The sequence below is a fragment of the Lemur catta genome, chromosome 1 (assembly GCF_020740605.2).
Source record: "Lemur catta isolate mLemCat1 chromosome 1, mLemCat1.pri, whole genome shotgun sequence".
NCBI classification, from domain to species: Eukaryota; Metazoa; Chordata; class Mammalia; order Primates; family Lemuridae; genus Lemur; species Lemur catta.
The window spans coordinates 129,282,274-129,308,419 of NC_059128.1; the positions used below are offsets into that span (position 1 = coordinate 129,282,274).

Here is a 26,146-nt window from a genome sequence, read left to right on the forward strand (position 1 = left end):
TGAGACCAGTCTGAGCAAGAGCGAAACCTCGTCTCTACTAAAAATAGAAATTATATGGACAGCTAAAAATATATATAGAAAAATTAGCCTGTCATGGTGGCGCATGCCTGTAGTCCCAGCTACTCGGGAGACTGAGGCAGGAGGATCGCTTGAGCCCAGGAGTTTGAGGTTGCTGTGAGCTAGGCTGACACCACGGGACTCTACCCTGGGCAACAGAGTAAGACTCTGTCTCAAAAAAAAAAAAAAAAAGAAAAGAAAAGAAAAGAAAAAGAAAGAAAGAAAAAAAAAAAAGAAGGAAAGGAAAAAGAAGGCTTCCTCTTTCAGGATACTTCCAAGACGCTGACCGTGGTATTTCCACTTACAAGGAATCAGTAAAACTCTAGTAATCCAGGGATGCCGAGCTACAAGGGTGGCTTCCAGGTGACCACAGGCCAGGTTTTATTACCGAGAAAGACAGGTAAGCTGAAACTGGCCGACCATCCATCTGAAAGTCACCAAAATCAAAAGATAACTGATGACCGCCCCCATCTCCCTTGCCTTAATTTCTCATAAAACACCACAAGTAACTAATTAATTAGAAAGAAAAAATTTTGCTCTTCTCAAAACAGAGCAAAGCTCATAAGCCAAGGTTCACGATGACAGGATTTAATTAGGGAAAACCGGTTCTTTTTGATCATTTCACTGTGTCCTCTCAACAAACACTTCCTTAGCAGGAGAAAAAGTGACAAAGTTCACGTTTGTTTTTTTTTCTTTAATAGAGAAGAGAAATTCAGTTGTTGCTTCACCGATCACAACACTAGAATGTATTTTTTTCTCTCTCTATTGTTACAAGGCCAAATGCTAAAGTAGGTAAGAGGGAAGAAAATTAGAGCACAAAAGAAAAGAGTTAATAAAAGATCTTTGAAGAAAATATTTAGGGCAACAAAGGACTGCAGGTTGTGTCTGCAGGGAGGGCAGTGAAGTTGGACAAAATCAAGCAACACTGACAAAAGCCCAGGACAGGCAAGCCCCAAGGAGCGACCGGCGTGTCTTTATGCAACCAGCCACTCCCCTGCCCTTGGGAATGGTGAGTTCATTGTACTCTTGTATGAAAACTGCGCTGTTGAAAAAGAAAGGAGAAAAGGTCTAACCAAAATAGGATGGTTTATTCAAAAACACAAAAGCCACCCCAGCCAGACACGCTGGGGGGGAAATGGAAGCGGGCTGTACCACTGCCCTGCTGCTGGTGCCTTGCTGACCCTAATCACACATGGCTACGTCTTCTGCTGTGTTAATGACATACCCTAATGTTTCTGCTACCCAGAAACTGTTCAGAATGGGCTCCGCCAGAGCAGAGAGAACCAACTGCGTGCGATTAAAATTCCGAAAGCAATATTCAACCATGCTTTGCCCAGGCATTTGCAGAGTTAGAGTACGTTTCAAAATGCAATTCCATAACTAAGAAAATGTGTGGATATGCGCAGTTAACTGTTAAAGTGCCTTGGCTGCCACTCCATCTCCAGCCTCTTTAGGAATGTGATTTGGGTGAACATTTGGAAGCAAAACTGTTGGAAGTGTTTGTGGGGCAACGGGGAGCAGGGGAGCACGGGAGGGTGCGGGCACTGTACCTGTGATTTATGATCGTTTATTCCCTAGCCAGGAATCAGCAGGAGGATGCTCAGAAAGGAACCAGATAGCTCAATAATTTCACAAGAAAAAGAAAGACGATCAAGGACTCATTCAGGCTTTTCCTAACTGGGTATCTACTGATCATGCTCGGAGATTCTCTTAGGAGTAGCAATGACCACACACCCTGATCAGCCTGGAAGGGTCGCAGATGACGTCGGCTGTCCCTCCCAAACATGTCCTGGTTTGGATGATAAACTACAACAGCCACCCAACTTCAGGAGTAGAGAACATGTGCCGAAAACCTATCAATAAAATGCTAGGTATAGAAGGATCACAGACACGGAGAAGTAGATTTACGAGGATGATGGTAGTTCAGAAAGAAATGACACTTATTGTGGGACGATGAATCGAGAAATGCTATTTGGTGGAGGGTGCACCGGGCACTGGAGCGGGACCCAGAGGACAGAGGGAAACTGGGAGTTGAGGAATCACTCCCAGGCTTATCTGAGCAGAGCGACAACAAACAGGTGAGGCACAGCACCTGGAAGGGGACAGTCACTATTTTAATGGAATAAATTCAGAAAAATCAAAGAACCAAAAACTCCTAGGAAAAAAAAAAAAATCAGTATTTCTAGATAACTCATGGAGGCACTTATTACTTATTTAAAATAGGTTCAGTTTTCTTCCCTTCTGCTTCAACATGAAGCAGACAACTTGAAAAAGGACAAAGAAGCAAGATGGGACCCACAGCACCATCGGATGACACTGCAGACTTGTTTTCAAAATAACCCAGCATATTGTGAGGGTGCAGCATGCTGGTACTTGTCTGCAAAGTTTTCAGTTTGGCAATTCAGGAAGCAACTTATTCCTTTGGTAGCGCTTTGGAGGTGGAGGAAAAGTTCCAGCTTAACAGAATGGCATTTACATCTGGGGTTCGGGGGAATGGGAACCAGGCCAGGGTGAGACAAGGGGAATGAGACCTGAAAACACACGAAGTGACATGGAACGTGACATTTTCTGGAATCTCGCCACAGGTCAGAATTGGCCGTCTTTGGGTTCTAAATAAAAGGTTCTGATTGGTCACAAAACTGGACCACAACAACTGGTTCATTTTCACAGACTGTGCATTCGGAACGGATGCCACTGGAAAGGCATTGCTGTCACCAGAAGGTAAAGGGTTTACCACTTTCTGACAGCTCTTGGGGTATCAAATGTAACACGCTGGAAGATCCCCCAAACACGCTCCTTGGACCTTCCAAGAGGGTCACCTTGTTTTTCACCTCTCCAGGGGGTACCATCCAAATTCTGCACAATGCTACACACTGCACTGTGAACAGCACCCTCTGGAGTCATGCACAGTGGCACCCGTGTCAGTTCAAATCCCCCCAAAGTTCTGGGCTACAAAGAATTAACTTGAATTTAACATACAGGATGGTCCAAAAGGCTTTTCCATGTTGGCTCCCTGGTGGACCAGAAACAGTGACAGCCTTAAACGACCCTCACTGCAGAGACACCACAGGAGCGTGGGAGCTGGCCAGATGTCAGCACCAGGAAGCAATGCGGACCAGTTTGAGCTCTGCATCTCCATGATGCATGATTAAAATGCCTGCCCGTGTTGTGCGGCTGAAGTTATTTCACCCTTGGTAGTAGGATGCAGGCTCAGACCTACTTAAGTATGCAGGTTCTGACAATATATTAAAATGGAAGCAGACAATAAAATGTTTGATACCAACAGATAATACAAATATCATATTCATCAACACACCCAGAATCCTAAAAATATTTCTTTCGAATTTTGTTCATAATCTAAAACTTTAAAAGTATCACTGTGGGATAAAAGCTTTTCTTTATCTCACAACTAGTTACTGTCCACAGCTGGAAACTCTTTAGCAGTTAAGTTTTTCAAATAATTGGTAACTTGACTGAATTCTAACCTAAATAGTAAATAATTCTATTTAGAGGTAAGGGGTCTATCAGTGGCAAGTAAAAAAAGTATGACACCTCTTTCTACACATAAGAGCAGAGAATTCACACGTGTTGAGAACCATCTATGAAAATGGTCATTAACTGGGGGCTTTCAGTCCACCAGGACACAATGGGGACAGATCAAAGGTGCTGTGTTACTAAAAATATGGTGCCCACATCATTCCTGGACCAAACACATCATTTTATAGTTTTTCCTTCAGGAAAAAAATACAAGGAAAAATTACATTTCTGAAGATGCCTAAGATAATTAAAGAGAAAAATATAGTAATCCACTTACGATACAACTTAGGTTTAAGCAGGATGGTATTAACAAAACTCAACGAGTTACAACTACTTTGCAAGGTAGTGTCCTTACTTGGTGGGACAGGGATGGATGAGTGAAACACAGTCGCGGCCCCACTGAGCCTACTCTGGAATAATAAGGGTAGGAAAGAATACGCTAGGCTACAACACAGAATGTGATGGCGAATTTTGTGTGTCAACTTGACTGGACTAAGGGATGCCCAGATAGCTGGTAAAGCATTATTTCTGGGTGTGTCTGTGAGGGTGTTTCCAGGAGAGATTAGCATTTGAATCAGGAGACTGAGCCAAGATCTGCCCTCACCGATGTGGGTTGGGCAACCACCAATTCACGGAAGGTCCTAACAGACAAAAAGGCAGACGAAGGGAGAATTCTTGAATATCCATCTCTCCTGCCTTTGGACATCAGAGCCCTTGGTTCTTGGGCTTTCAGATTCTGGGACTTAACACCGGGGACACCAATCCCTCCTCTGGTTCTCAAGCCTTTGGCTTTGAACTAAATGACACCACCAACTTTTCCGGTTCTCCAGCCTGCAGATGGCAGATCATGGGATTTCTCAGCCTCCGTAACCACATGAGCCAATTCCCATAATAAATCTCCTTTTTAATATGTCTATCTATAGCCTATTAGTTCTGTTTCTCTGGAGAACCTTGACAAATACACAGAATATCTGTGCCATAAAGGAGGTAAGCTGATTTGAAACTCCCATTAAATGCCTGAAAATTTTGTTAGGGTTAGTAAAATCTTTAAGGACCAGAGTCAATTTCATTCCATATCCCCCTACCTATCTTCTTTTTGTAAAAGTTTTTTTGCTTGTTTATATCAACTCATTTTTCTAACATAAACTATTTTACTTGTGTAGCATAAAATATATGTATTTTTAGAAATCATAGAGTGCTAGAGCCCCAGATAGCAATGAACTTAAGCTCCTCATTTTGCAGATAAGGAGACTGCAGCCCAGAGAGGTCAAGTTATCTTCCTAAGGTTCCATAGGCCACCAGTCTCCGAAAGGAGACTACAACCAAGGTTTCTAGATTCTAAATGTTGAGTTTATTCTTTCCAAACTGGGAAAATAACATTCACACCTGAGTGGAGTGCTCCTTAGAAGAGGGTAGAAATTCCTGCCAAAATAAAAATTCTCACCATAAACCTGAATGGAAAATTCTTCCCTATTGTGAATAGGACAGTTACACAAAGGGACTCGAAGTACAGCAAAGGGGCCGTAGCAGCGTGAGACCCACACTGTAATCCCATGAGATCCTGAGAAAAACCACTGGATGTTTCCAGAGCACAAATTCCTCATCTTCAAAATGGAAGCCTGAATTATATTATCTCACGTTGTGAAACAAATATTTAATGAAAGCGAGAAACAAGAACTAATATTAACGTGATGCCCACTACTTTATACCTGCCAACCAGAATCAAAATGTTAAAGCAAAATAAGGTAATAACTAAATAGCTAATGCTTACCAAGCGCTGCAAACGTGGCTGGCACAGTTCCAAGAACTTCATTAACTCTCCTCTTCCTCACAGTAACAACCCTACAAGGTAGGACCAGTATTATCTGCCTCTTTCCTAGTTTTAGATGAGAAAAATGAGGCGTGAGAGGTTCAGTGACTTGCCCCTGGTCCCACGGCTAGTAAGCAGAGAGAACCCTTTAAATGCCATACCCAAAATAGCAGCTGACTAGTCCTGACACTGTTTTATTGGCCAAACAAATACAGCCAACAAATGTGCCACTGGTAACAGCCACATTTTGCCAATTGTGTGGTGTTTTATGATGTCCCAAAGACAGAATGGAGTTTAAAGTCTGTAGGTTCAGGTTTTGCCCAAGTATTAACTGTGCCAACTTCCCATTTTAGACAGTAGAGTGTATCCTCAACTCCCAGGGACGCCTACAGAAAAACAAGTCACCTGGGTGGGGCTCAGGCACTTGATCGTCCCAGATGTGAGATATCCCTGTTCCATTTCTCAGCTCCACTCTCTGCCTCTGCCTCAAACGTTCCCCACACTTCTCAGCTGAGCCCAGCCCCACGTGTCCCTGGCAAGACAAGCCCGGAAGGAGCTGGAATCCCAGACCTGCTGCCTGTATGAAAGCCACATGGTTCTCAGAGTGCGAAGAGCTGAACGGTCTTTCAACAGGCACTAAGTGTCTGAGGAGCGCTGTGCGCCACCTGCTCCTACCCACAGCCAAGACAGGATCTGGTCTCAGGCAGCTCATCCCTTATGTTTAACCTTGGCTCCCAGCTTCCCTCCCCACATGCCATCCGTTACCCTGTCCCCCAAGCGCTGCCATCTCCAATCCTGTGACTGGTCGCCCAGATTGACACTCACTGTCAAGCGTCCCCTAAGTCCAACTTGGGTCTGTTTCTTCTCACCGGCTCCAGGGCCTCCCTAGACTTCCTCTGTGCGTGATGCCTCTTCCCGCAAGCCTGCTCCGTCTGCTCCATCTGCCTGCTCACCTCCACACGCACAGACCCAGCCAGCCATGTGCCACTGATGGCACCCACACCCCATCTCACCTCCTCGCCTCCCCCCAGAGGCCCATTAGACTTTTCACCTCCAAATTGCCCCACCCCATCAGAGCTCCTACAATGTGAGCTTCAAAACAGACTAACGTCGCTCTGGGAGGCCAAGGTTGGAGGATTGCTTGAGGCCAAGAGTTCGAGACCAGCCTGGACAACATAGAAAGACCCTGTCTTTACAAAAAAAAATTAAAAATAAGCCAGACAGACTGGCACGTGCTTGTAGTCCCAGCTACTCAGGAGGCTGAGGCAGGAGGATTGCTTGAGCCCAGGAGTTCAAGGTTGCAATGAGCTATGATGACCCACTGCACTCTAGCCTGGGCAACAGAGCAAGACTCTTGTCTCCTAAAAAAAAAAAAAAAAAAAAAAGAAAGGAAGGAAGAAAGAGACTGCCTCAGCTTAACATATATAAAATTTCCTAATTATTGATCATAGTGATCATTTTTTGAGTACCTAGTCTGCACCAGATACTAACTACATATACTACACGGTATCCTTTATTTGATGAGAAGCCTATTTTTCCCATTGTACCAGGGAGGAAATGGAATCATAAAGATGCTAAGTAAACAGCAAAATTGGGATCATTAATAAAGACCATGACTCCAAAGCCCATGCTTTGAACCGCTACCTAACACTCTCTCATGTATCAACCCTAGAGGTACTTGCAGAAACTCACATAGGACCCCTACGACAATGTGAGCCTCTCTCTACAGAGGGCCTGGGACTCTAAGGGAGAAAGGCTGGCAGACAGGACGAGGAGTGAGAGAACTCAAATCCACGTCCCCTTGTCCACTGAAACCCACAGTCTCTTTCTCACCCTGTCGTCAAGTTGTAGCAGCGTGCTGGTCTACCCAGGGAGGGCGACATCCTTCAGCCTCCCCCACAAAGGCAGGATCAGACCCTGCCCTGGAGCCTCTGGAGGGATTGTGGTCTCGACGACACCTAGATTTTGCACCTCTGAGCTCCAGAACTGTGAGGGGAAAGATTTCTGACACCTTAAGCCCCCAAAGTTTGTGATGATTTGTTAGAGCGGCCACAGGAAACTAACACAACTGGACCTAAAAGCAAAAAAAAGCTTCTCAGCGTCTGGGAAAAAAGAGCAACTGTTTATGTAGAAAATAAAACCAGATTACCATCAGACTTTTGAACAGCGATGCTTTTTGCCACAAGAAAACAGAATAACACGTTTATAATACTCCAGGAAAGGGACTGCGAGACTTTACATCCAGTAAAACTGACTTTCAAGTATGAAGGGCACAAGCTTTTATCTGTCATCAACATGCAAGAGCTCAGGGGGTATTTATCCCCTAACAAGCTCAGACCTCCAAGGCCGGCTCCGTACAAGCAGACAAGGATAATACCCTGTGTGGCACAAAGAAGGGACAGAGAGGAATCAAGGTCCCTGAATGCCAACTCACACCAACCCGGGACGCTCGCCTTGGATGATGGCATGAGAGGAAAACACAGTTTTTACCCTTTAAGCCGCGTGTAACTTGACCACTGAGTCTAAATGATCACCATGTCATTGCTAACAGTGAAACCTTAGAAAACCTCACAACAGCCACGTCTGTGCTGCAGAACAGGCGGTGGGGGTGGAGGTGGGGGTAGGGAACAATCTATGAGATTTTGTAGTTCAGGTTCCCAACACCCAGGCTGGAAGACTCAGGTGTTGTAGTAGGAAGGGAGCCCCGGGACCAGCTCCTACACCTGCTAGATTAAAAACCAAGCATGAGTGCCAGGAACATGGCAGCAACACGGCAGCATGTTTTAGGAATCTAGAATCCCCACATGAAAATAGACAGAGTAACTAGATAGCAGTAAAAATCCAAGGGCATGATTTACAATAAAAGTAGGTGAGAAAGTGTCCCCACACAAAACCTCAAAATACAAGTGAGTGGAGACAAGCTACAAATGGCCGAGACTGACATGACATCAGCATCTATGTGTTGAAAGCAGAGAGAAATAACAGGACACCTAACAAACCCGAGAACAGAGAACCCCTATATAGACAACCAAATTCACTAGAAAGCCCAGCAGAACAATTTGAGAAGAGCAGCTGAAATCAGGATGGATCTGTCCCTTCCAAAGGCAGGGCCCACGGTAAGATCTGATACACCAGGACAAGTCCAGACCCTGTGACCTGGAAACTGACCACCTAGGGCTCCCTTCCAGGACAGGGCCTAGAATCAAAACAGGCCAAGACATTAATAACAGACACCAAGGACAGAGAAGGTACAGACAAAAGTGGGGAGAAGGACAGAGCCAGGCTATCTGAAAGCAAGCCACCGTATTGCGAAATCTACATGAAACCAACCACCAGAGGACCGAGCTCTGAGCTCTATAAAGTTGGACAAGCTACCCAGAACCACACCTCCCTCTGAAAGTTTAGGAAAATTAATTTCATAAAAACATAGGCAACATAAAAATAGCAGAATAATATCATTGATAATGAAAACTTACCCATCAAAAAGAGATGCCCAGAAAATAGACCAAAACTATAACTGAGGACAGGCATGGTGGCTCACACCTGCAATCCTAGCACTCTGGGACGCCAAGGCTGGAGGATGGCTTCAGGTCAGGAGTTCAAGACCAGCCTGAGCAAGAACAAGACCCTGTCTCTACAAAAAAATAGAAAAATTAGCCAGGCGTGGTGGCATGTGCCTATGGTCCCAGTCACTCGGGAGACTAAGGCAGGAGGATAGTTTGAGCCCAGGAGTTTGAGGTTGCTGAGAGCTATGATGATGCCACTGCACTCTAACCTGGGCAACAGAGCAAGATCCTGTCTCAAACAAACACAAAAAACTGTAACTGACAATTTAAAAACAATGGGAAAAGACATTAAGAAAATGATACATGACATAAAAACAATATAAATCAGAATTCAAAAAACTCAGAAATAAAGGGACAACACTCAAGAAAGTGGACATAAAAATATTTCGGAAATGAAAACTAAATTCAAAGACACAGAAGAGCAAATAAACACAACGCATTATGACTTACAAGAAACAGAAGGTAAAGTGGAGTTTCTTTAAAAACAAAAAGAAAGAGAGAAAAGGGATCTTGGGGAAGGTGACAAATACTAACGACAGGCAAAACGATCAACATATGGACACTAGCAAACCTCAGAGAAGCAAATAAGCAATGGAAGTGATCACATACTAAAAATCATAGTAAAAACAATTTCCTGAAATAAAAAAATCTTTGAAATTTTCAAGCTACAAATTTAAAGAGCATACTACATACCTGGGAAATAATCCACAATGACTGATACCTGATAGCCAGACATACTCCAATCAAGTTACAGGAAATAAAATTATATTATCAGACTCTCAGACAGCAGTGCTTTATGCCAGAAGAAAGACAATAACACATTTGCAACACTCCAGGAAAGAAACTGTGAGTGTTTATATCCAGCAAAAATTGACTTTCATGTAAAAAAAAAAAAAGAGAGAGAGAGAGCACACAAACTTTTATGTATCATTCATAGGCAAGAACTCTGGGAAGATTATTCTCTTGATGGCTTTCTGAGGAGTATTCCAGAGTACAAGCTTCAAACAACCAAAAGAAAACTAGAGAGATGTTGACCTAAGAACTAGTGACCACATAAAAGACAGACATACCTGTAGAACTAGATCAGATGAGCACTTAGAGGGAGACAATATAAGAGATGGCTGTATATGCTGAAAAGTCAGATATAGTTCAAGTGTTCAAAATCAGGGAGCCACCTTTTAAGAATTAAAAACATGTGAGACATGTATCCGGTTTCTGGTTGGCCAGAAAAGAGATTAGAAGTTGTCACTGTAGAACAGGACTGAAACAACATTTTAGTTAATTCTGTGATGGCTTGCTTAATTTATAGCTAATAGCCAAAGTCCGCTTTTGTATACAAGGCCTGCTTGCCTAACTTATAGCTAACAGCCAAAGTCCGCTTTTGTATACAAGGCCTGCTTGCTTAATTTATAGCTAATAGCCAAAGTCCGCTTTTGTATACAAGGCTTGCTTGCTTAATTTATAGCTAACAGCCTAAGTCCGCTTTTGTATACAAGGCCTGCTTGCCTAACTTATAGCTAACAGCCAAAGTCCGCTTTTGTATACAAGGCTTGCTTGCTTAAACGCTTGGTTGCGATAGAGAGCTAAAAAAAAAAAAAATATATAAAAGACCTGTACTCCCGCTGCGCGGGGTCCCTGCCCATAGAAAGAGACCACTGCGTTGGTGCTCGGGGCTTGGACCCTAGTTCGAACTAGTCAATAAACTCCTTTGCCTTTTACAGCCTCAGTGACTCTGTCATTCTGTTCCCGGGGCCGAGGGAATCTGGCTCTAACATCACCATCTTTGCAACAAGAAAAAAAGCTAATCAAAGAGGAAATAAACAACTCTTCATAGATTCATCAGAGACTTGAGAACAAAGGGCAAATCACCACACTAAAAGCCAAAGAGACAGGCAGGGACAGACAGTCACAGCGTCCAGCATCTCAGGAGCAGAAACCGCCCCTGGCACCAGCAGCTTCAGGGACAACCGACTAACTGCTGAGACTGAGCAGGAGACCAGCTAGAGAGATAAACACCCCAGCCCTAGGGCTCCCCTCCCACCTCGATGAGTTTTACCTCCAGGGGCCCAGCCAGGTTCTCTGGGTGAACAATCAGATTAAAGAAAAATCCCCCTGTGCTTCATGGAAGGAGAGGAGAACAGTAACCATTTTGAAATGAGCCCGAAGTGTTCCCTTCTTCTTGACAAAGAGGAAACTATTTTTCCAGAGCCCAGCCAGCTTGGGAGAAGGGGAGTACCCAATGCCAGCCCCCTCTTGCCTTCCCGTCTCGCTTGAGGCAGGAGGGAAAGCTGAGAAACAGCTGTGACGGTCACAGCCAAGGGCACAGGTTCACTAAAGGACTGAGATCTAATCACAGGATTACAGAACATTTTCCCTTTTTCCACACCTCATCAGAAGGGCTCCTACATCACAACCCGGGATTACAGTCGAACTCCAATGCTTAGAATGTCTTTAAGGAGGAGTTCATAGGGAAGCCCAAAGACCAAGGCAGAGACAAAAACAAGGACACTAGAGGAAATTTTTCCCTCTGACACCCAAAACTACAATAAAAACTCACACTAAAAGGCTATTTACCTCAGTTCCTTTCATCCGATGCATCATGCCCAGCTTACAAAACAACAAAATTAGAAGGCACTCTAATTGAAAAAAAAAAATACAGTCTAAAGAGAGAAATCAAGCAACAGAAACACTGAGATATGGCAGATACTTTGGAATTAATTACCTGACTGGGCCTTATAAGTGTGATTAATGCGCTAAAAGGCCCAATGGAAGAAGTGGGCAACGTGCAGATAGGTCATGTCAGCAGAGGGACAAAGACTCAAAGAAAGAGTCAAAAGGAAATGATAGAGATGAGAACACTCTAACAGAAATGAAGAATGACTGCGACAGGCACTTCAGTAGACTGGATACAGCCAAGGAAAGAATCCGCGAGCTTGAAGATGGATCAATGGAAACTTCCTGAATTGAAAAGCAAAGAGAAAAAAGAATCGGAAAAAAGTGGAACAGAATATCTAAGAACTATGGGATAAGTTCCCCCACGGGGTACACGCACGTGCCTGTCAGAAAGCAGCGTAAGCTAAGAACATGGCTCCTGAGGTCTGACTACTTGGGTTCAAATCCTGGTTCTACCACTTATTAGCTGTACGACTTCGAAAAAGTTACTTAAGCTCTCTAAATCGGTTCCTGTTTCCTCAGATATTAACTAGATGATGATGATAGTTAAATTGTGAGGTTTAAAAGAAATGATCCACACAAAGAACTCAGCAGACGAGCAGAATGCCTGGTCCATGGTTAACATCCAATCTAGATTAATACACTCTCTGTGTACATGGCATGGTATTTTGATTATATTGCCTATTATTTTTATCCTCCTAACAAAGGGTGATCAACTTGCAGAACACAAATATATAATAATCTAAATAGGTATTTTTGATATGGTCTGAAGACTTAGACATATATGGCTGCAAACAAACAAAAACAACTTACATAAGAATATTCACAAAACCCACTCACATACCAAGGTTGCAAACTACGTTACAATCCTCTGGCCTGCGCTATGTACTAAAAAACTGAGAGGCCAAAGGCCCCTTCCAAGTAGCTGCCTGGTCTAATGACGAATGCCTTTCATTTGGCCTAGTTTACCCTTAAAATTGTAAGCTACACACGATCCAAAGACATGCAGAGAAATATATGAAATAAAAAGGATCTTTACAACATACAGGTAAATTACAACTAAAACTACCATTTAATGTACGTCAGGTTTATTTTGTTTGATATATGAATCAATATTTCCCCAACACAATCTTTTCCAGCTCCATACTTCATGGAGTGTTTGAAGCTAACGCTCTAAGTTTGAAAACAGAGGAAAATGAATATGCAGCATAAAAAGATCTCACATCTGATCATTAAATTCAGTTAAGATTAATAGTTTTTCAAGAACCATAAAGAAAGAAGGAGGGTCCAGTTACTATTGATCAGATGGAGATTAAGTTGCTTCTTGTGTTCGCTTTCAATAGTTAAAGCAACAATCCCATAAATCCAAGGTTCCCAGCTGGAAGGGCTAGCCCAGTGCCACGTTTTCTTTGCCGAGCACAGTGTTTTAAAGAATTCCGAACTGAATCCCTTAAGGGAAGGGAAGGGAAGATGACCCTGCAGGTCATCTCTCCTTGGCATCCAAGCCTGGCCCTTTAGGGCTAGGAAACAACATCATAGTGTTACAGAGCACAGGTTTCAGACATACTGAAGTGTGAACTCTGTTTCCACAACTATCCGCATGATGCCGGGGACTTTATAGAATCTCGATAGCTTTCAGCTTTGTCACCTAAAATATGCTGTTGATTATCCCGCTCACCAAAGGCAGATGTTGTGAGTGTGTAAAGCACTTACCCCGGTGTAGGCACTTGGGTTTGTATCATTGAGAAACTCTAACGTAGATGTTATGGGCTGAACTATGCCCCTCACCCAACTATGGCCCCCAATACCTCTGTATTTGGAGACAGAGCCTTTAAAAATATGATTAAGAAAAAATGAGGATATTAGGGTGAATTCTAACTTAATCTGACCATTGTCCTTAAGAGAAGAGGAAATCAGACAACAGAAAGACCCCAGGCATGTGGCGGAAAGGCCACGGGAGGACAGGGCAAGTCAAGGACAGAGGAACTGGGAGAAGCCACCCCTGCCAACACCCTGATCTCAGACTTCCAGCCTCCAGGACTGTGAGAAATAAACTCCTATTCCGTGGCATTTTGTCCTGGCAGTCCTAGGAAATCAATAGAGTAATGTTACTCTCTCATTTGCCGTTTGGCTTTTTACTAACGCCTCAAATCCAAAACGCTGTTTTACATTATTAAGCATCACACACGGGTGAAATCTGCCCAACGGGGACACTGTAAATCCCATTTTGGAAACACACAGGCGGGTCAGCGCCTCTCCACGCCGGTGCCAGGCAGCTGCCAAACGGGCCAACCTCAAAGACGCTTTGGTCAGGCTGACCATAACCAGGTGGGGTTCCTTCCACTGTGAGCTGCACAGATGAAATACCAGACAGGAGCCCATCTCTCCGCCAGAAGAAAGAGCCCGGTGAGTGAAGGAGGAAGAACTGCAGAGGCGTAAATGGACCGTGGGGAGACCCGGTGCTGTGTCTGGCCTCCCCAGGGACCCTGGAGCAAAGCACAGAAGCTCAACACTGACCCCTGCTGGTCAGACGCTTGCTCTACGGACTGGTCCTCAAAGTACATTTTTACACTTTTTGCTTTGGAAAAATCAAAAATAAACTAACTTGCACAAACTTGCTATGCAAAGAAGAGGCCTTTACGAGGCATAAAGAAATAATCTCTAGCTTCTGCTGTGTAATAGTGGATCTCATATATCTAGACTGGGTTTTCTTTCAACCAGGTTCCTGTAAATTTATGAACAGAGGCTACAGGGTATGGTTTTCAATTATTGTCCATGCCAATTCCAGCTGATTATAATGGCAGAGCAGTGGGTGTTATGGTTTCGTATCTAATAAACACCTTATAGTTGTCTTAACAAATATTAATCACTGGATAATTTAAAAATTCAATAAAGAGAAACAGCCCAAAGAGACTCTGCTTAGATATAGCGCCCATCATGAAAAAAATATATACATTCAATAGTTATTACATGACATATTTTAATTATTAGTTGAAAAACCAATAGTTTTTAATGCACGTCTGTCATTCGCAACAGAGCCTTAGCCACAACTCAAATCCTGTGAAATGCCCTGCTGTCCCCCGGCCACCCTCTGTGCTGTCCATGGTTCTCAACTTGCTGGTGTGTGGTCACTGCTGTCCCTGCGGCATCCACCCAGCCACCCACCTTCTGGAATTCTCATTCAGGTTGAGGAAGGAGGCAGCGGGTGGCCCCGTGTATTGTGAAACCATGAGACAAGTGGGCAAAGACCACTGAGAAGTATCACCACCAAGATCTCCAAGAAAATAAAGAGACACCGTCTTGCATTTGTTACATATTCACTAGCTAAAATACAGTCACGCACTGTGTAATAAAATACAGTTACACACTGTGTAACAATGTTTCGGCCAACAACAGACCACATACATGACTGCAGTCCCATGAGGTTATAATGCTGTACTGTATTTTCACTGTAACTTTTCTATTTTTAGGGACACAAATACTTACCATTGTGTTACAACTGCCCACAGCATTCGCTACAGTAACCTGCCATACACGTTTGCAGCCCTAGAAGCCATAGGTACACCATTTAGCCTAGGTAGGTAGTAGGCGCCACATCTAGATTTGTATAAATACATTCCATGATGTTCACACAACAAAATCACCCAGTGACACATTTCTTAGACGATACCCCTGTTGTTAAACAACACATGACTGGGCTAATAACAGTGAATATTAAGACTAATAGGTACGAGGTGGTACTTTATAAATATTAACTCACAATGACCCTACGAGGTAGGTTCTCTTATTATTCCCATTTTACAGATGAGCAGCCTGAGGCACAGAGAAGTAAAGTAACTGGTTACACAGGGAGTAACAAAGTAAAAAGCAGCCACCATCAACTGGAGAAGAAATGTTAAGTGATAGAAAAATGGTCAAATGTCATTACTGGTCCAGTTACGCCAAAGGGGTTGCAACTTTTGTGTTTACTTCCCATCTTGATGAAACATTTTCAGTTGTTATCCAGTCTGAAAATCAAAAATTGCATTCGTCATCTCCATCGTGTTCCTGATAGTTGTCAACTCTTTTCCCTCTGGAAGGCTGGGGAGAAGCCTGTATGGAGGAGGCCGAGCAGGTGCTGTTTCTCTCGTGCTGCTCTGTCTACCTGGACTTCTTAACGAAAAGCAGAAACACGCTTCCTGCGATACATTCTCCACAAGCACTACGCCAAGTCCAGGGCTCATGGTACGGTGGGCCCAGAAGAGACACTTATGCCAGGTTGGATGGGATGGCGGCTTAAAATTCAGTATACTGGGGGGGCTTCCCAGAGGAGGTGACACAAGAATGGAGTCACATGGACAGAGAAGTCCCTCCTTTTTTCAACAAGTGTCAACTGACAAGGGAGCGAGGGAGTTAGCTGGAGAGAGAAAACGGAAAGAAGTGTCCCAGGCCAAGAGATGACATGTTTAAAAACACAAACGTGGGTGTGTACACATGACTTTAGTGGAGGAGTGAAAACATAAAAGATTTTAATAAAGATGAGAGCTAAAATCACATGTTTTTCCCGGCTCTTTTATCTCCCCCGCTCCCCCAAAGACAGCCTATACTGATAACACATGTTCAAACAGGAGGACCACTCCCAGGTTTAACAAGACTTTTGAAGTAGCCCTTTGAGATAACCCACGATCGTGTTTGATCATTTTGCATGGTCCTTTAGAAAGAGTGTTCCCTTGATGGCAGGTTATTTCTTTTTCTTTTTAAAGATTTCAAAAATATTTTAGTCTGACCTGGAAAAAAAAAACTGATAAAAGGTTTGACCACCCAGAGGGCAATAAACTTGAAGAGATTAAAAAGTCATAAAAGATACAAATAAATGAAAGAAAGTCTTCCTGGCTGCTACTGAGATCCTACGCCTCCGTGGGAGCTGATTAGAGGCCCCTTCAAAACCATCTTTATCCATCTGAAAGCAGTTGCTGCTTGGGGGAGAGTTTGTGCGGTGAAATCAATCTCTTTAATTAAAAGGATAAAATCAGCAGCATTGCTCTTGGAAACTTTAAGGAAAATGTGTGTGCAAATTACCTGCCATGTAAAATGGAAAAGAAAGAAAATTACACAAATTTCAAATAAATAGCTATCTAAATCAATTAGAACCCTAGGCAAAAGTGCCAAACACTCCAGGTTCTAAAAAGCCACATAAAAAAATTCTAACATATGACACAAATGCCTTACACAGTCTAATTAACCAAACTAAATTCTTGGTTCAGACTATGTTGGAACTGGTTATGGGCTGATGGGCCTCTAACTGGATATTGACATTAATCATTTAACGCGCATTATTACATTTAACACTGAACCAGTCTTAGGAAGTGGTCACTTGTACTTTCACTTGATGTCCAGGAACTTGGGGCTCAGAGAGGTTAAGTATCTTCTCTAAGGTTGCACAGTACTAAGGAGCAACTCTGAACCCAGTCTATACAAATCCAAGGTCCCCTCATATGTACAGTGTTCCTCTGCCTCTCAGGGTAGGATCTGAGCACTTGTATTAATAGAATCTGGCTGGGCTGGCAGCAAACTGTACAACCTGCCCGATGCCTGTCTCCAGCCTAAGAAGTTTTCCCCATCAGAAAGCTTTTTTGGTACTTAAACTCCTCAAAACATCTTTTGAAGGTTACTGTTTCTGAGGAAGCAAAGGGCTGTATTGACAAGGCACTACTCTCCCAAGCAGAAAGACAGGCATCTCATATGCTTAGAAGTAGCGCAGAACCTCATTCTCATCTTCAAAGCCTAATTCTTCTTTATAAACCTTATGAGAAATTAAGCAGAATATGGACAATGATAGGAAAGCTTCAGACACAAGAAATAACCATTCCCTGTACAGGCAAGTTAACTGTTAATTATTCCCTGTTTCATCCGGATACTAAAATATAAAACTTCGTGGGTAGAGTTGAAATCTTATAAGTAAAAGAACATGGGAATTCTTATGCTACAGTTAATGTAGCCATGTCAAATACTTTAGTACATGTACATACTAAGCATCGTGTGCACTACTGATAAAATGAGCCCCAGAGGATGAATGGGATTCTGATGAGCCTCCTGGAACCTTCTAGACTCCGAGGAGACCCAAGGTCAGGGAGTCAGCAGAGACCAGCCACTCCTCGGGTCAACGCTACAGAAGCCAGAGAAGGTGGCATCTCCAAATCCACTTCCACCAAACTTCCCGAGAAATACTGTTGCTCTTCCTCAGCTGCTACTTTGGGAAAATTTAAGAATGATCGTGCATTTCACCGTCCAGTGTTATAATGGCAACATCTTTTTCAGGAAGCAAGTGGCTATCTTTTTCTCTTTAATAAAAGCCAAGGCTTCAAAGAGATAATGCGACTGAACCAAAATAGCTAAGCCACTCTTCCCACTTATAAATATTACATAAAGTCTCCATTGCAAAAGCTGTAGGGTATAAAGCTACTCTGCTGAAAGCAACCTCTCTCTTCAGCCCAATGGAAAAAAGGTGCCGGAGGGTGGAAAGCCGTGGGGCCCAGAGTACCGCTGTGTGGGCCATCCTGTTCCCACCCCTTTCTCTATTTCCTGTATAGCAACAGTGTCCCCAGGAATGACCAGGATCTTGGCAGAGTTTGAAGACAACCAGATCTTCAGCTGCCAATTCAACACTGGAGACATCTACCCTCTTGCCGACACCAGGAATCCATTCCTACTGCGAGGCACCAACACAGACCAAACCTAAGTGCGATGGCAGGTATCCCCATGACGGTCACCAAATGCAAATTGTCCGCAACACTTCATCTCCTTTCCTTGTGCCAAGACGTATCAATAGCGTCAACCCCAATCTCCGGCCCAGGCAGAGACCATGGATTCACAGTAAACCCGACTCCGCTCTCTCCATGCCTAATGAGCTATCCATCATCTTTTAGGGTCCCCTAGACATTTCCTTTCTTTTCTGTTGTCACATCCTGGACTAGGTCTCACACACTTGCAGGCCTAATCTGTCATTCTTTCATTTCCTTCACTCGTCGAACATTTTTGAGCACCTACTGTGGTCAGGGAACTATATAAAGAATACAAACATGAATTTTGCATCGCTTTCCCAGTGGGGAAGAGAGACTTCTAGATTTAAAAAAATTGCAATCCTGTGTAACAGGAATCACGGAGCAAGGCACGTCCAACTTCACAGTGGAGGGAGTGACTAGGTCAGCTTGGTACACACAGAGAAGGCTTCACATAGGTTGCACCACCTGAGCTGACTCTTAACAGATTTCAGGTGAAGAAGAGTGGGGAGAAGGGAAACCAAGATTTTGCAAAGACATCAGGATCTACATTAGTATGCTGTAGTTCAGGAAGGGCAGCAGGATCAGTATGGCTGAGACGCCAACTGCGTGGAAGGGGTAAGGCTGTGGTCAGATTCAGAAAGGCCTTGTATGTCACACCAAGGAACCTAGGACGTTACTGTTAGTACTGGACAATCTGGAGAAGCGCTGAGAAGGTCTGCACTGTAGCCACATTCGGCTGAAGAAGTGCTTTATTTTACTTATACAGTGTTTGTCAAACAGTGCAATTAGTTGCCAACATCCAAAAATTAGGAAATTTCATATAAAAATCTAGAATCTTAGCTTTTTAAAAAAATAAATAAATAAATCTGGCAACACTGGCCCAACGTTCCTACATGTGACGTGCGTTTGAGTAGTAGGTGTAGCAGTTAGGTCCCTTCAAATGGGATACAAATTACTGAGCTCATGACCACCCTCAGCTGGAGACATCTGGGTTTGCGATTCCATATAGGGTAACACCCTAGGCTGGGGGTTTGCAGGAAAAGAACACTGAGAGCAACCCGGTGATTAAACTGGGCAGTGAAACTGGAGACAAGATGGCCAGTTAGGGGGCCATCACCACAGCCCACGCGGGAGGTAATTAAATTAGGAGAAAAAAGACTCCCAAAAAAGTAGAGTCAAGAAATGTTTAAAATACTCCGGGCACAATAATGTTTAATCACTATGTGACTTTCGTGTGCCATTTTTTCATGGACTGGAGAAAGGAAGAATGATTCAAAAATGATTCTTCATTAAGAAATAAAGTGGCTGTTCAGTAAATAGAGAATCCATCCACATGCCATCAATCAGCACAGCAGCAAACACCTGTCTGTGTGATTCTTATTCTGAACTCTCAGGTTCACTTTCCAGTTGGAACAGGACAAATTCTGATTGCAAACTACGTGAGGGAATCTCCCGACCAGCGGTGTTGACAAGCAGGGGGCGGGATGTCACCCACTATAATCGCTCACACCGTGGCCGGCAAACTTAGAAACCCCTCCCGCTCGTCTCCCACGGGAAGGCCCCGTCCCGCCCGGGAACTTACACAGGCCGTTGACATCCAGCATGTTGGAGATGCCCCGGTCGCTCATGTCCACTTCCGGCTGGTTCTTCTCACGGCTCTCCTCCACCAACTTTTTCAGAGACTTGGACATGGTCTGCACCGAACGACAACAGCCAAGCACGTGGGCGAGGGCAGCAGGTGCAGGGAGATAAAGGAAAGACCCCTCTGTCGCCGCTCCCGGGTGGTCGCGGAGCTGGACTGGGGGTCTCGGGGAGCGGGGGGAGGGTGCAGGGCGGGGCCGGGGAGTGGGGGGTCCCGCCGGGGGACGCGGACCCGAGCGCAGGGCCACGCGCACTCACCGCGAGGGGCAGCACCGCGCGCGGGGCGGGCGTGCAACGACAGGCTTCGGTGGGACGCGCCGCGGCGGAGACAGACGCACGCCCGATCGCTGCAAAACTGGCACCGAACGGGGAAAACGCCCTGTCCCGGCGCTTGGCGCAGGCGCACTTGGGGCCGCGCCCCGCCCGCCCCCGACTCTTCCCAAATTAGGAGAACACAGTTTACTAGACGTGGCTCCAGGGCGAGGCTCCGCCCATCAAAGAATGTGGCCCCCGAGGCTGGCCAATCATGCCCGCTATTCGGCTTCTAGACTCCGCCCCGCGCCGTGGTTGGTCTAGTCCTCTGGGGGCTCCCCCAGTTTTGAAGTTTTGATTGGCCCGAGCTTGGCGCTTGCGCACTAGTGTGGGCGCATGCTCAGTTGGTCAGTCGAAGCGAAGCGCGCTGTGGGCGGAAGTGGGGAGGTTGGGGAGCGACTGCGTAAGGGCGGTGGTAGCTGACGGTGGGTCCTGCGAAAGCTACAGGTAAATTACCTCTGGGTGTCCTGTTTCTGAAATTTCCGCTCCACTCACCAGAAGTTGTTGCGCTGAGTCCAGGCTTTATAATTGTGCCTTTAACGGACCTTGCAGCCTCCCGCTGTATTCCTTGCTCCTGAAGACAAGAATTGCGGCGCGGTCTGTGCATCCCCAGCGCGCACTGGAAACCGTGTGTTTGAAATCTTGTAGGTTTCCACTGCTGCTGGCCTTGCACCTGGCCCTCTTGATCTTGAGCAGCTGCAACCACCCTCAGGGTTGGAAGCTACAAGCAAAATCCACCCCTTTTAAAAGTCATAAGTGAGTTTTGCACCTGTGGAACAGGAAGTTATGGTTTCCAGGAACTTCCCACTTCCTCTTCCAAGGGCAACCGAATTTTGGATTTGGGCAAAACTGCTGGCCTCTGCCTCTTTATGGCCTCTGCATCGTTATTTCCTGACCCAATCCCAGTCACCCGGTAATATGCTGTGATTCTCACACCCAAAAACCTGTCCTGAGACAATTTCATACTATGGAATAAAGATGGATAGCAAGCATTTCTCTCCTGGTATTACCTGGATAGATAGGTCATATTGCTACACTCTCATGCATTTTTATATTGTAGATGGTAACAGGAATTAAAGGCTTAAAATGATGTGGTATAATACTGGAATTACGGCCCTGAACCAATGGGGTAAAGGAATGATCTGCACCCTTAAATATGAAAGCAGAATTTCTTGTTTAAAAATTCCAAATGAAAGGATTGTGCTTGCATTAGTCTTTAATACGGAACAGTTCCTCAGTGTTTCAATAGTTCAACATTTATTGAACTAGACATTCTTTAAGTGTACAGGCCAGGTATTTTGTAGAATGTCCTTCAAAGTGGGTTTAAGTTCTCTTTCAGGTTGTGAATTTTTGGAGAAATACCACTAAAGTGATGTATCTTTCCCAGTGCCTCCTCTCAGTGTACAAATGATACTGGTTTCTCCCAATATTGGTGATGTTAGCTTTGATCACTCGGTTAAAGCGGTGTCTGCCAAGTTTCTTCACTGTAAAGTTACTATTTTTCCCTTATAATTAAAAGTAACTTGGAGAAGGTACTACAGGATTATGTAAATATCCCAATACCTCATCTAACTTTTCCCCACCAGTTTTAGCATCCACTAATGATTTCCTAACTTCATAATTTTTTCTGTATTCATTAGTTGGTATCGTACTGATACATCCACTTCATGAGTCATTAACTTTTTTCAAAAAAATGCTTTTTTGGGAAAAAAAAAGAGCATTTTCCCTGTTTGATCAATTTCTGATAGTGAATCTTGACTACATGGGTTGAAGACATTAGTACCTGTGTTAGTCTACCAGGGCTTCCATAACAAAATAAAACACAGACTGGGTGCCTTAAACAACAAATTTATTTTCTCACAGTTCTGGAGGCTGGGGGACCAAGATCCAGGTGCTGGCAGACTTGATTTCTCCTGAGGCCTCTCTCCTTGGCTTGTGGATGGCTGTCTTCTCTCTGTGTGTCCTCACACAGCTTTTCCTCTGTGCAAGCAAACTCCTGGCGTGTCTTCTCCTTATAAGGTGGCCAGTCCCATTGGATTAGGGCCCTACTGATGTTTCTCTATAATAGCACCCTGCTTTTGTTTCGTCAATGCACTTTCCTCAAATATCTCTGAGGATAATTTTTAAATCTCCATTCTGTTCAGTAAATTATCTTTCTTCAAGGGTCCTATCTTACATACATTTATCTAGTTTTTTCCCATTCATACTGCTGGGATTCTTCCTCTGTTTGGTGATTGATTCTTGGTTGTCCTTTCACATTCAAGCATGAAGATTGGAGCTGATTTTTCCAGATAGCTGGAGTGGTTTCTTTTCTTTCTGGTTGTTTCTGTATATCATTTTCCTCGTAGGCCCCTGGGCTGTTTGTTAAGTATCTTAAGAGGCAAGAACCCAGTTTTAGGCCTGCAGAACATCACCGGGCAGCCCTCCCTGATGGAGGGAAATGGTGGGTTGCGAGTGCCAACGAATACAATTCCATTACTTCTATTCTCACCTTCTCACGGTGTACCTGCCAGCCCCACATCCAGATAACACCTGGAACAGAGATTCCCAACCCCGCTGCATTTCTGTCTTGAAGTTATTTTGGGCTGCAATTTCTTTCCTTCTGTTTCTTTTATCAGCATGCTTTTGTTCACTTCCTGTTATCTAGAAATTTGTTTGCACTCCTGCTTGAGATAAGAAAACCGAACTGTTTTTGCTGCTCTCACACACTCAACTCTCAACACTTCTGACACTAGATGTCTCCCACACACCAAGCAATCCTCCAGCAGACCCAGCTGGGTGTGCTGCAACTTTATTCTGACACTATCTACCTGGAGTGAGTGTCCAATCACACAGGTTAAGGGCTCAGCTCCCTACTTCAGTCACCAATCACAAATAGTAGTTGTCACGTATACTTTTGACCCACCGCCAATAAAATAGGGTTCCCACAACCCCCTCCTTGGGTTTGATTAATATACTAGGTCAACTCACAGAACTCAGGGGAACACTTTGATTTACCAGTTTGTTATATTAATAAAGGATGTGATACAGGATACAGATGAACAGCGAGAGGAAGAAATACACAGGGCCAGGTCTGGAAGGGTCCCCAGTGCAGGCTGGAGTTGGGTGCACCACCCTCCCAGTACGTGGATGTACTCATCAGCCCAGAGGCTCTCTGACTCCATGGTTCGGGGATCTCTATGAGGCTTGATCACGCATGCACGATGGATCATTAACTCAACATACAGCTCCCTCCCCTTCCCAGAGGACCGGGGTGGGATGAGGCTGAGAGTTCCAAGCTTCTAATCATGGCTTGGTCTTTCTGGTGACCAGACCCCCTCCATGAGCCCACCAAGACTCACCTTGTTAGAATAAAAGAAGCTCCTCTCATCCAAATTTCCTGGGTGAAATTTGTCCTACTTAATTTCACCCAGGAAACTCCAAGGGCTTTAAGAGCTCTGTGTCAGGAACTGGGGTCAGAGACTGAAGATTTGAACAAAAATATGCACTTAGCGCCCCCATCACTCAGGAAATCACCAGGTTTTTTGAAGGCCTGTGCCAGGAACTGGGGACAGAGACCAAATGCATATTTCTTATTGTATCACAATGTCACAACGGCCTTGTAACCCTTCTCTCATTCTCTTCCCTTTTACCAGTATGATTCTCAGGGAAATGTGTCCCTAAACTCCAAATGTGTAGAGCGTGGAGATAGGACCAGCTTCCTGGACTGGTGGCCTGTGCAGTCAGACACAGCCCCACCCTCAGACGGGCCCCACGCTTGGCTTAATGCTCTGCTGTCACCAGCTTGGACTATTTAATAGTTCTTGAACAAGGAGTTCTGCAAAATGCGTAGCTGGTCTTACGTGGAAAAGTCAATACTTGTCAGAGCGTGAATCTCCTCCACCACCTCACGGTGTCGAGTGCCCTGTGCTTACAGACAGTCTGTGCTTTGGTGCTTCCCAGTAGGAAGAATGTGCCACCCCACTCCCAGGCGATCAAACATAGAGAGTATGGAAGATTCCTGGCCCACACAAGGCACAACAGACCCGTGGTGACTGCTGTATTAATATAAATTCATATAAAAATCATTAATTTATAAATTTACTAAAATGTGCCTTTTTAGTCTCTATATTTATAATGAACTACTTACTAAGTGGCATATAAATATAAAATTACCAAATTAAAATTTAAAAAGCAAGGTTTTCATCAAATATCTATCTATTATATCATTTTTTATTCTAATAAGTTCCCTCATGAAATTGACAGGGATGTGGTCTCCATAAGTAAAAACATTTGACATTGACATTATTTTTGATGCTGTTATAGTCTCTAAGTCTTTACTGAACTAACAACTGCATTCAAAAATTTTCTAGCTAAGCTACCACTCAATTTTTTAAATAATTTCAATATAGCTATGAAAATAGTTTGACTTATATTTAATTATTTCACACCTAGCCCTTCAGGTCCGATGTGTGGCACTTTCTGATGGGGTTGCTGAGGTTAGAATCGCAGCTTTGTCACTCAAGTGTTACATAACTTTTTCATGCCTCAGTTTTTCTCATCTGGACCACAGGGTGATGGTTCTTATTATCTGTTCCTGTGAGAATATGTAAGAAGGGTGCCTGGCATAGGAAAAAGTTATGTAGATGTTAGCTCTCATTTTTCTTAATAAAATTAATGATGCTAATGCTTACCCTGCTGAATGCATGGTGAATTTTTAATAAATTCTTCCCATTAAAGGGAGTCGAGATATTACAGGAAGTTATGACAAATAGAACCCACATCCTGGGCATCCCTTAGTCCCAAACTGTCACTGCCCCGTCCATCCCCGGGGGTGTTCTTCACAGGAATGCTCTTAGTGCCAAGGGTTCCCACTGGGTCCTGAGAGGGGCCCGTGGTGGCCTCTCCCTAAGCTACCCCAGCGGGTCGCTGGAGGCCAGATACGAGCTGCTCTGGCCAGCGATGCCTAAATGTGACCCTGAAGGCTAAAAGCCCTGAGTTTCCAGTTGTTTGGGGGACAAGGAAGGGGAGGGGAGAGATACCAGGTGGGGGTGGAGGCCTGACTCCCAACATGGGATCCCAGACTATGAAAGGGTCGGGACGGTATTACCTGGAACAGGGTCCTGGCGTAGCTTCTGCGCTAAGCGTTAGCCTTGCCGTCGATAGACCTGGAGGAGCATGACGGGGAGGCGTGCTGGGCTTCAGCTCTTGCCTCCCACCTGCTCCGTCTCAAGCAGGGCGTCTAAAGTTAAGTTCCCATCGCACCTGAAGTGGGTAAGTTTAGCACAGGATGGAATTTCTTCTCAACATGAAAGATTTAAAATACCAGTTTTAACTTATTTCTAGAGGTTCTTTTTATCAAATTTGTAACCTGCTTGGGGATTTTCCCCAAAAGGCATTATCTAATTAAAATGACTTCTGGCTTCCACCTAAAGACTTCTAAAATTAGCAGGATTTTGATTCCCTTAGGCGACAATTCAGCAATACAGGTCAAAAGGTAGAAAGAACTTCTACTTTTCCTAAAAACTTGCCTATAGGAAACAATTCACAAAATATTATGGAAAATTGGGCGAAGCTGGGTGAAGGGTACACAAGACCTCTAAGGACTGTCTTTTCAACTTCCTGTGACTCTATGTTATTTCAAAATAAAAAGTTTTTAAAATACGAAAAAAATATTCACTGACTTGTGCATCTGTTACATTGGTAGATTGGAAATAAAACAAATATATGAAAAGAGGGAGCTGTCAAATAAAATATAATATAAGAACTGACGTACTATATGGTTTAAAAGTATAATTGAGAATACCAGA

General features: G+C 44.2%; 1 protein-coding gene across 1 annotated transcript in view; it reads right to left on the reverse strand.

Annotated features, from left to right (window-relative positions):
* Positions 1–20,448, reverse strand: part of RSU1 (Ras suppressor protein 1) — a 179,296-nt gene extending 158,848 nt beyond the window's left edge. The window contains exons 1-2 of the mRNA XM_045534115.1: positions 20,304–20,448; positions 19,987–20,098 (exon numbers count right to left, since the gene is read on the reverse strand). Coding sequence (XP_045390071.1) covers positions 19,987–20,095 — 109 coding nt within the window. The 5' untranslated portion in view covers positions 20,096–20,098; positions 20,304–20,448. The remainder of the gene's footprint in view (positions 1–19,986; positions 20,099–20,303) is intronic.
* Between the last annotated feature and the right edge of the window lie 5,698 nt (positions 20,449–26,146).